Source organism: Somniosus microcephalus, chromosome 1 (assembly GCF_052327205.1).
Source record: "Somniosus microcephalus isolate GS21.2 chromosome 1, FLI_Smic_1.0, whole genome shotgun sequence".
In the NCBI taxonomy this organism is placed as follows: Eukaryota; Metazoa; Chordata; class Chondrichthyes; order Squaliformes; family Somniosidae; genus Somniosus; species Somniosus microcephalus.
In genome coordinates, this window is record NC_140987.1 from 62,779,834 (window position 1) to 62,791,735 (window position 11,902).

An 11,902-nucleotide genomic window follows, 5' to 3' on the forward strand; every position below is an offset into this window, starting at 1 on the left:
CCTCCTCGTCCTTCTTGACTAGTCTGCAGCCTTTGACATGGTTGACCACTCCATCCTCCTCCAACACTTCCCCATCATCGTCCAGCTGGGTGGGACTGCACTCGCCTGGTTCCATTATTATCTATCTAATCATAGCCAGAGAATCACCTGCAATGGCTTCTCTTCCCACTCCCGCATCATTACCTCTGGTGTCCCCCAAGGATCTATAATTGGCCCCCTCTTATTTCTCATCTACATGCTGCTCCTTGGCGACATCATCCGAAAACACAGCGTCAGTTTCCACATGTACACTGACGACACCCAGCTCTACCTCACCACCCCTTCTCTCATCCCCTCCACGGGTGTCTAAATTGTCAGACTGCTTGTCCAACGTCCAGTTCTGGATGAGCAGCAATTTTCTCCAATTAAATATTGGGAAGACCGAAGCCATTGTTTTCGGTCCCCGCCACAAACTCCGTTCACTAGCCACCGACTCCATCCCTCTTCCCAACATCTGTCTGAGGCTGAACCACACTGTTCACAACCTTGGTGTTATATTTGACCCTGAAATGAGCTTCTGACCGCATATCTGCGACATAACTAAGACCGCCTATTTTCACCTCCGTAACATTGCCCGTCTCCACCCCACCTCAGCTCATCTACTGCTGAAACCCTCATCCACTGCTGAAACCCTCATCCATGCCTTTGTTACCTCTAGACTTGACTATTCCAATGCACTCCTGGCTGGCCTCCCACGTTCTACCCTACGTAAACTTGAGGTCATCCAAAATTCGGCTGCCCGTGTCCTAACTCACACCAAGTCCCATTCACCCACCACTCCTGTGCTCGCTGACCTACATTGGCTCCCGGTTAAGCAATGCCTCGATTTCAAAATTCTCATCCTTGTTTTTAAATCCCTCCATGGCTTCACCCCTCCCTATCTCTGTAATCTCCTTCAGCCCCACAACCCCCCCCCCACCCCCCGAGATATCTGTGCTCCTCTAATTCTGCCCTCTTGAGCATTCCTGATTATAATCGCTCAACCATTGGTGGCCGAGCCTTCTGTTGCCTAGGCCCCAAGCTCTGGAATTCCCTGCCTAAATCTCTACCTCTCTTTCCTCCTTTAAGACGTTCCTTAAAACCTACCTCTTTGACCAAGCTTTTGGTCATCTGCCCTAATTTATCCTTGTGACTCGGTGTCAAATTTTTTGTCTTCTAATACTCCTGTGAAGTGCCTTGGGACATTTTACTACATTAAAGGCACTATATAAATACAAGTTTTTGTTGTTGTTGTGCAACTTGCCAACTATGGAAATGAGGATGTCGTTCCAAATGACCCGTTTAAATGATACAAAGATAGGTGGGAAAGCAAGTTGTGCAGAGGACTCAAAGAACCTGCAAAGGGATATTGACAGGCTAAGTGAGTGGGCAAACATTTGGCAGATGGATTATAATGTGGGAAAGTGTGAGGTTATACACTTTGGCAGGAAAAATAAAAAAGCAAATTATTATTTAAATGGAGAGAGATTACAAAATGCTACAGTTCAGAGGGACCTGGGGGTCCTTGTGCATGAAACACAAAATGTTAGCATGCAGGTACAGCAAATAATCAAAAAGGCAAATAGAATGTTGGCCTTTATTGCAAGGGGGTTGGAGTATAAAAACAGGGAAGTCCTGCTACAACTGTACAAGGTATTGGTGAGACTACACTTTGAGTACTGCGTACAGTTTTGGTCTCCTTATTTAAGGAAGGATATACTTGCATTGGAGGCAGTTCAGAGACGAGTCACTAGGTTAATTCCAGAGATGAGGGGGTTGACTTATGAGGAAAGGTTAAGCAGGCTGGGCCTATACTCATTGGAATTTAGAAGAATGAGAGGTGATCTTATTGAAATATACAAGATACTGAGGGGGCTCGACAGGGTAGATGCAGAGAGGATGTTTCCCCTCGTGGGGAAATCTAGAACGCGGGGGCACAGTTTTAGAATAAAGGGTCGCCCTTTATAGAACTGAGATGAGGAGGAATTTCTCCTCGGAGGGTCGTAAATCTGTGAAATTCTCTGCCCCAGAGAGCTGTGGAGGCTGGGTCATTAAATACATTTAAGGTGGCGATAGACAGATTTTTGCAAGATAAGGGAGTGAAGGGTTATGGGGAGCGGGCGGGGAAGTGGCTTTGAGCCCAAGATCAGCCATGATCTTTTTGAATGGCGGAGCAGGCTCGAGGGGCCAAGTGGCCTATTCCTGCTCTTATTTCTTATGTTCTTAAGTGCTGCCCATTTGCCTTTAAAGGTTGTAATCGGGGTCCTAGAACAGGTGTGGACCCCGGTTTGCATAACTAAACAGCCTGTTTTGAGCGGGCTTGCTGGGCATCCATTTAAAAGACCTGCCTGGAAGTTGACTTAGACAGAGCACGAGCTCGGCACCAGACTCGGCACTGCTGGTTGCCCATTTTTCAGGCGAGAAGCGGGCGACCAACAGTTGACAGTCTCCTCTACGATTTCCAACGTTCACAACTTTTCTCTTTCTCTCTTGTTTATTAATGGTCTATCTTCATGCTTTTTTCATAGACTTGCATAGAAATTACAACAAGAAAACATAGCATTTCATTCAACCTCTCCGTGTCAGTGTTTGTCCTCCACATGTCCTAATCCTAGTGCCTGCCCTGTTCCCATATCCCTTTACCCCCCCTTTCCTTCAACTATCGATCTAGCTAATTGTGTAAATACAATACACCAATCAAGTCATGTATAATGAAGAAACAGCATATCATGTAACCATTCCGAGTGTCCACCAAGCTTTGTTCATACACCACTATCAATGGGATACACGTCAATCTCCACAGTTCACTGCACTCAATGGCCTACGTCATCTAGAGACACTTAATAACCTTGAAACAGTGGCCCTGAAATTCCATGGAGGCTCTCCCGACTTCTCACCGCAAATCCTGTGGGAGACCGGCGGAGCGCCGAGGGAAACAACATAAACAGAGTTGTTTACACGGTTTCCTTGGTGGTTCTGTTGAGTTACTGTGGGAGACCAGCAAAGCCTTTCAGAATTTCAGGGTCAGTATCCTTAGCTAGGAAGCTGTTTTAATTGTTTATTTTCTTCAGAGGAAGAACAAATATTTGGATGAAAACATAATCAGCACAAGTTCAGCCAGTTTCTGCAATGAAACTTATCAGGGACGGCAGGAAAACTTAAATCTGTAAAAAAAAACAGTCCCAGCCACCGCCTGCCTGTAACCTCCTAACTGGAGCTTAACTGTTTCGAATTAGGAAATGCTTAATAATAAGCTTGGAACAATTCAAACTGTTGCATAAACTTAAAGGAGGCCCATCTTCACATCTGATCCATTACACCCAAAATTTTCTTCAGAGGAAGAACAAATATTTGGATGAAAACATAATCAGCACAAGTTCAGCCAGTTTCTGCAATGAAACTTATCAGGGACGGCAGGAAAACTTAAATCTGTAAAAAAAAACAGTGGAGGTGTAATTCCGCCAGTTATACTGGGACTGCGCCTTCTCTGGGTCTTTGCTGCTAAGTTAGCCTCCGTTTCCAGTGTCGGGGGGAAGCCTGTAGGAGTAGGTCTTCAACAGTGTGGAGGCACATCTGCGCCACCCTTCCACCGAAGACCCCGGAAACGTGAGCATAAGGTATCTGGCCTGGGAGGGGGGCTTCTAGGCTCCCACCAGAAAGGAAATGACTTGCATTTATATAGCGCCTTTCATGACCTCAGGATGCCCCAAAGCCCTTTACAGCCAATGAAATACTTTCGAAGTGTAGTCACTGTCTTAATGTAGGGAATCTCGAACCCGGTGTATAAGGATCCCGGTAAAGTTTCTGGGCATTCTGATGGACTCCCTCTGGAGCAGCTGAGCAAATTTGGAGTCTAAGTTGTTTCACACCAAGGCCACATCCCCACTATCCTCATCCTTGCCAAAATTCACTGGCTCCTTGTGGCCCAGAGAATCAAACGAAAGATTCTTGTTCTCAACTTTGGCATCATTCGCTCCCCCTCTTCACCTCCGCAACGTCCTCCAACCAAAGGAATGAAAATCAAACGGGTTCTATAACAGCCAGGCAATCCGCTCCACCTGATTACCACACAGGTGACAACGACGAGAATTTACCCCATGACATCTGAGTTGCTAATCCACTGCTATAACCACTACACTACCATACCCCACTGCTTGGGGCAGCCCCTGTTGTGACTCATGCATTCTAGATCAGCTGTGTTCCCAGGCCACCTTCTCCTCGCCTGCCTGCTGAACTGCAGTAGATCCTTCCATTGGCTGGTCCATCCATGTTCTCAGTCAGAAACTCCTCTGCACTTCATTCATTGCTGCGGCGAGACTTCCAAATCTCCCCTTCATTAAACTAGCAGGGGTTGTATATCCGGGGCTGTCTATACAAGTTCCGCCGAAGTTAGTGGATGATCATGATGAGGCCCCCCGTGGAAATCCTACTTACATCAAAGGATCCCGATTGCATAAATGTACAAGGGCCCCACATGACTGAGGCAGGCACCTCAGCCACCCGGAAAAAAACACAACTGCGGGGAGGCAATGGAGCGGCAAACTGATCCGTTCCGTTTTAACTGCCACTTTGCTTAGTTTCCGAGTTCAAATTTCCCCTCAAGATTTACCCAAGTAAAATACTCACTTTTCAATTTAACTGTGCAGCTGTGGAATGTTGCATAAGCTCATCATTAATATCCTTAAGGGGGAAAAATCGGCCGATTTTCTAACATTTTAAGAAAGCAGTTAGCTCAAAGCGGATTGAATGTGTCCCCATCATATATACCTCCAGGTATGGAAAAGGGCAGTTGTTATTGTAAATCATTAAACCAAGCTCAAAAATGCAAATTGAAACAGATTTTCCTGACGACAGTGGATTCACAAAGCCTACTGCTAACACAGGGAAGAACACATCACCATAAATTGCCTCGTGTGTGCCTGTGACAGGAATATACAAAGCTGAATGCAATAAACAGAGCCTGTTACCTTAACACTAGTGTGGCTGGTTTGGGTCTCAGCTTCAATGCAGTTGCTGTTTTCTTTCTTCTCTCGACGTGAAGAGGTACGTGTTGCCCGGCTCTGGTATGCCAGCACGGATGGCAGCGATTCAGCAGCGTCTGTCTTGATGAAGAAGCCGTGGACTGTTGCTGTGCCTTGGGAGATGGTAGTGGTCTGATGTGGGGAGTTTGATTCGTCTGAATCTCTGCAGTAAATCACTCCGCTTTGAGAGACATGGATACTAGGAGCACAGCCCATCACTCTCTGCTCAGCTCCAGCTGTTGGCTGGACGCTTTTTCTCTCTCTCTCTCTTTGCCACACTTTCTCCCAGTCAGTCAATCTCCCACCTTCTCTCTTTTGTACCTTTTGTTGCTCTCTAAATTTTCCCTTTGATCTTCTTTCTTTTATCTGTCTCTTTTCTGTCTTCCCTCTGAAATCAATTACCCTTTCTTGCCACCTCTCGCTTTCCTGGCTCACCGTCACTTTTTTCTCTTTTCGTCTCTTGTGCCCTCAATTAACAAATAACCTTTGTCTACATAATTAATATTCTGTGTAAGCCCGAAGGCTTTTTCATGCTCCTTTTATCGATCACTGAATGGGTTTCATACAATACAGTGCAACATTACCATCCAGAAAATTAATTTATCACTGTTCAGGATCAGACTCACTCTGATCTTCTGCTTTGCTCCTCAGCAGAGACGATGGTGGTAATAATCCACAAGAGGGAGAAAATGTCTCTCGAAAATGTCTATGATTCATGTGAACAATCATCTGCTCTCCTTACTTCACCACGATGTTCCCATCAGAAGCTGTGATTGTAATTCACTCTATTTGTGACGTCAGAATAGTCCTTGACCTTTGACCTGGTCTCAGAGGCCATCCTAGCTTCCCGTTAGCAACATCTAGGTGCTTTACCTCGGTTACCTGGCACTATCGTAGCAGTCCTGGTACAGACAGATTGGTCTTGCAATTTTTCTGTGGCATGTTATCCCTGCTGTTCTTCAGATTCCAAGTAACAGGCTAATTGGACTTTCATATAAATCCATCTGACAGAATAATGACAGCTGGGTAGAATGTAAAGATTAGGCAGGATACAAAATCTTTTATTTATGTTAAGGGAAAGTATTTGACTAAAATAGCACCCTGTGGCAAATAAGATAATTGCATTAAAAAATAGACTTTGCTATTTATCCAAATACGCATAAAAATCCGTCATAATTATATCAAACGTGTTCAATGAATAATGCACTGAACTGAAGCGCCACTTCAGAATTAGGTCAGTTTAAAAATGAATGATCTAAAAGCCATCCAGAAACCTTAACGCATGCACACTGGTCATTTTGCTATCCAGGCAAGGAGCTGCCACAGAGCACCGGAAGAGGAGGGGCACTTCCAGTCCAGGGATGCAATATTTAAAGGGAAACTGTCTCACATTATTATCAATACAAAATGGTGCTAGAAATATTCCTTTAACACAGCATCAGGTACTACTTCATGTAAAAGACAACGTGTTCTCACATGACAATGATTATACAAGATATTCTCGTATTCTTAAGCGTAACATGATTTTTTTCCCCCACTGTTATAAAAATTACAAATCAGAAATAAAGCAAATTAACCGTATGCTGCATATGCTGTTTACAATACATTTTCAGCTGCCCTTTCCTCAAACCTCCCCTCAATATGCCGCTGCCGAGATTTTAATCCCCGCATGCATCGTTTCCGTTGGGCATGATGGGTTAAAGTCACGTCCTTAATAGTAGATTCTAGCATTTTCCCTACTACTGATGTCAGGCTAACTGGCCTGTAGTTCCCTGTATTCTCTCTCCCTCCTTTCTTAAATAGTGGGGTTACATTTGCTACCTTCCAATCCACAGGAACCGTTCTGAATTTATGGAATTTTGGAAAATGGCAACCAGTGCATCCGCTATCTCTATAGCCACCTCTTTCAAAACCCTAGGATGTAGGCCATCAGGTCCAGGGGATTTATTGGCTTTCAGTCCCATTAATTTCTCTAGTCCTACTTTTTTACTAATACTAATATCTTTCAGTTCCTCATTCTCGCTGGACCCTTGGTTGTCCATTATTCTCATACTGGTCTCCAGGTAACATCATCTCACAGCTGCTGCCTCAAATCGGAGTTTCCTCATCAGTTATACGATGAGCATACACTTTCAACACAGTGGAAACATCTGAAGGACTCCTTGCAGTGTGCCTACCAGCTTGGTGTTGTAGACATTTAAGTTCTATGCCATGCACCAGGCTTATTCATCACCAACTGCTTAATCCAGGTCCTCAAGTGAAGACATTTGACAAAGAGATTTACCCACAGTGAGGCTGACTCCGCCTTCTAGGATGCACAGCGACAGGTTGCTATGGGCTGGAGCATCTCCTTCCCTGTTGAGTCTGTGTTTTCCAAATGTAGTTATGCTGAATAACTGGACACAGACAACAGAATACTTAAACAGGTCTTTAGTAATTGAGGGTCAGGGCTGAACTGAAATACAAACTGCTCCACAGGGTTTATATACCGGTGTGGTCACCACCGGTACTACAATATACAGGAGCCATCAGAAAGTAGTTCATCACCTTAAGGTAGTCTCTTAAGGTGGTACAGGTTACATACACTACAATTCCTCCCCTTTTAGCTTAACAGTGTACACCCCAATTTAAACATAACATGGATAACATATATACAACTTTCATACAAAACTGTTCAAATATTCAGTCTCTGAGGAGGCCTCCTGATCCGGGCCGGATAACGCCTTTCAGGGGTCTCTGGTTCTCGTTGCTGGGGTGACTCATCCATTTGATCTCCTATGGATTGAACATCATCATGTACGTTCGAGTCTGAAGTAGATGCTACAGGCTCAATAACTTCTTCAACTGGTGTCTCTGCCGTAGACATGGGGTCGACCCTTGTTCTCGATTCCACAAGTTGGTCAGCATGACGTCGTATTACGTTCTCTCCAACGTCTACCGTGTACATCAAGGGTCCTTGTCGGGCACGAATTGTTCCGGATTGCCATTTATCATTCCTATAGTCCCTGGCCAACACTGGTTGTCCTATTTCGAAACTCCGAGTGGCCTTGTTATTTACGTGCTGGAATTGCTTGTTTTCGACTTCCCTACGCACATTGGGTTTTAACAAATCCAACCGGGACCGCAACCTCCTGTTATAGAACATTATGGCAGGGCTTTGATTTGTCACTGCATGCGTGGCGTTTCGATATGCCATCAGGAAATTGTCCACCTTGTGTTGTAGTGGAATATGGTCTTCGCTCATGGCCTTTATCGCCTTTTTGAACGTTTGTACAAATCTCTCGGCCAACCCATTTGTAGCCGGATGATATGGGGCAGATGTATAGTGTTTCACCCCATTCTTCTTCATGAATTTCTGGAATTCTTCTGACACGAACTGTGGTCCGTTGTCTGAACATATTTGTCCCGGCAGCCCATTCCTTGCAAATATGGTTCTTAGAACTGCGATCGTCTTTTCAGAGGTAGTGGTCGACATCTTAATCACTTCTGGCCATTTAGAATGTGCGTCTACCGCTATCAAAAACATGGAATCCATGAATGGACCTGCAAAGTCGATATGCACACGTTGCCATGGGGTTGAAGGCCATTCCCACGGATGCAGCGGTGCAATTGGAGGTGCATTTTGAACTTTTTGGCACCCTGAGCAGCTTTTAGTCAGATCCTCTATTTGTTTGTCGATGCCTGGCCACCACACATAAGCCCTAGCAAGGCCTTTCATCTTGACTCCCCCCAGATGACCTTCATGCAGTTCCTTCAGAACTCTCTCCCTTAATTTAGGAGGAATAATCACCCTTGTTCCATACATCAATGTTCCTTGACAGACGGACAGCTGCTCTCGTCTGGCTGAGAATGCAGGTAACAGTGGTTCGCCATGTGCTGGCCATCCCATCACTGTCAAATCGTAGACCCGAGACAGTGTCGGGTCGTTTCTGGTCTCTCTCTCAATACTTGCATTGGTGACTGGTAAGCATTCCATGATGGTCGAGTGAAATATCTCGACAGGGTCAACTACCGGTGCTTCTTCCGCTGTAGATAGTGGCAGGCGCGACAGCCCATCAGCATTACCATGTTGCTTTGTACCTTTGAATTCGATATCATATTGATGTGCCCCTAGGAAAAGGGACCATCTCTGAAGCCTCTGCGCCGTCATAACCGGAACACCCTTCTTAGGGTTAAAAATGGAAACCAACGGCTGGTGATCTGTCAGCAGCGTAAACTTTTGGCCTTGCAGGTAATGGTTAAATTTCTTAACTCCCCACACGAGGCTGAGAGCCTCCCTATCTATCTGAGCATAGTTGTGCTCTGCGGAGGTCAATGATCTGGATGCGAACGCGACTGGCCTTTCCAAGCCATTTGGAAACTTATGTGAGAGCACTGCCCCGATACCATATGGAGAAGCACCACAAGCTAAACGAATAGGCAGCGTTGGGTTAAAGTGAGCCAACACTTCCTTAGAGGTGATCAGTGCCTTGCTTTTTTGAAAAGCCCGCTTACAGTCCTCGCTCCACTTCCATGGTACTCCCATTTGCAAAAGAGTGTTCAGCATGTGTAACACCGTGGGTAAATTTGGAAGAAACTTCTGGTAATAGTTAATCAACCCAAGGAACGACCTCAACTGGGATACATTTTCTGGAGCGGGAGCTTTCACAACAGCTTCGATCTTGTCAGGTGACTTATGAAGCCCCTCCTGGTCAATGACGTGACCGCAGCACGAGATTCGCTTCTGAAAGAACTCACATTTCTGGCGATTAACTCTGAGTCCATATTCTTTCAATCTGGTGAGCACCTGCTCCAAATTCGCGAGGTGTTCCTTATCATCATCTCCTGTAATCAGAATGTCGTCCAGGTAGCATTGTGTGCCTGGAATTCCCTGTAATACCTGCTCCATGGCCCTTTGCCAAATCGCTGGAGCCGATGCCACTCCAAAAACCAGTCTATTATACCGATATAAGCCCTTATGTGTGTTGATCGTGAGATACTGGCGTGACGCTTCATCAACTTCCATCTGTAAGTACGCCTGCGCCAGGTCCATCTTGGTGAAGTGTTTCCCGCCAGACAGCGAAGCGAAAATATCCTCAATCCGCGGAAGCGGATATTGCACCGTGTGCAGAACCAGATTAACAGTGATCTTGAAATCGCCACAGATGCGAACCTTCCCAGGTTCCCCCGGCTTGTTGCTCAACGAATGCTTCATGACGGGAACAATGGGCGTGGCCCATTCGCTCCAGTCCACCTATGACAGTACTCCTGAACGTTCTAGCCCTTCCAGCTCTGCTTCCACAGCAGGTCGTATCGCATAAGGTACCGGTCTGGCTTTGAAAAATTTTGGGTTTGCATGTTCTTCAACCTTGATGTTTGCCGTAATTCCTTTCAGTGTTCCCAGTCCCTGTTGGAACACCTCCTTAGCATCGTCCAATATTTTGGACAGTCGTTTAGGATTGACATCGTCCTCTTTACAGGAATCTACAGTTAGTGCTTGTAAGGAATGCCAGTCCATATTCATTCTCCGGACCATTCCCGTCCCAGTAGTGGTGGACCTCCCTCAGGTAACACATACAAGTCCATTCCCTGACTTTCTTTACCATTGTAGACCACCTTTACCTTTATCTTTCCAATGGGGTATACTCTTTGCCCCGTGTATGTTTTCAATACAATCTCCATATCCCTCAGGGGAATGTGTGAGAATAACCTTTTGTACTCTTGCTTATTCATGACCGTCAATGCCGATCCAGTGTCCAATTCCATCTTCACTTGGACTCCTGCTATCCGAAGCATGACCCAGATAGTTTGGTGGTCTGCTGTGTTACCCACATTATGTATTTTTAGACAACCCAGTTCCTTACTGCTGGAGTCTGAATCTGTCTTTTGTTCATCCGAACTGTTCTCTGTCACCTTGTGTACTTTCTTGTACTTCTCCTGCGGCGACTTTTTGTTGCTGGTCTTCTTTCCTGACCAGCATACTTTAGCTATGTGACCAAGTCTGCCACATTTCCTGCATTCTTATCTTTGAACCAGCACTGGTTCTGATCATGCGTTGTCCTTCCGCAACGATAACACTTTACTGCAACCAATGCCATTTCATTGGTGCTGAATTCCGATTTCCTTTGCTGCATTTCTGCAGTGCCTCGTGCTGCTGCCTCGTGCGATGCTGCAATGCTGAAAGCTTTGTCCAGCGTAAGATCCTTTTCCTCTAGCAGTCGCTTCTGGGTTCCTTCCTTTAGTAGCCCACACACGAACTTATCTCTCAGAGCGTCTGCTAGTCCTGTACCGAACTGACAGTACTTTGATAACTTGCGCAGTTCGATTAAGAATTCAGCGTTGCTTTCCTCCTTAAGCTGAATTCTTTTGTAAAATTTAAATCGTTCCGCTATCAGCAGCGGCGTGGGGTTTAAATGCTCTTGCAGGATAGTAACAATCTCCGCGAAACTCTTTCCTACCGGTTTATCTGGTGTTACAAGGTGCCTTAATAACCCGTACGTCTTCGCACCCATCGAGTTTAATATGGTTAGTGCTTTCTTATCCGCCGGTACCTCATTCGCTGTACAGTAAACTTCAACGCGTTCCACATAAGTGGCCCAATCTTCTACATCGCTATCAAAAGCAGTGATGTTACCCGTTTTTGGCATCTTGTTGAGTTTCCTTTATTTTATTTATTTTTCCAAAATGGCGGCTTCCCGCGCTTGGCGGCTTTTCCCGCGCTTATCTTCGTCCCTCGCCGACTAAAATGGCAATTACCGCGCTGTTGCCGTTCTCGCCTCCCAGCGGTCCTTATTTTCCCCGACGCTGCTGCTCTTGTTCCCCGCCGCTCCCGCGGTCCTCGTGGACATTAACGCTTTTCTGGCTGCTGCGCGTCTCTGCCCGAT

General features: G+C 45.7%; 1 protein-coding gene across 1 annotated transcript in view; it reads right to left on the reverse strand.

Moving 5' to 3' along the window:
* pde8b (phosphodiesterase 8B) overlaps nucleotides 1-6,321 on the reverse strand; it is a 440,027-nt gene extending 433,706 nt beyond the window's left edge. Inside the window, exon 1 of the mRNA XM_085982537.1 lies at nucleotides 4,986-6,321. Coding sequence (XP_085838663.1) covers nucleotides 4,986-5,255 — 270 coding nt within the window. The 5' untranslated portion in view covers nucleotides 5,256-6,321. The remainder of the gene's footprint in view (nucleotides 1-4,985) is intronic.
* Nucleotides 6,322-11,902: the final 5,581 nt, after the last annotated feature.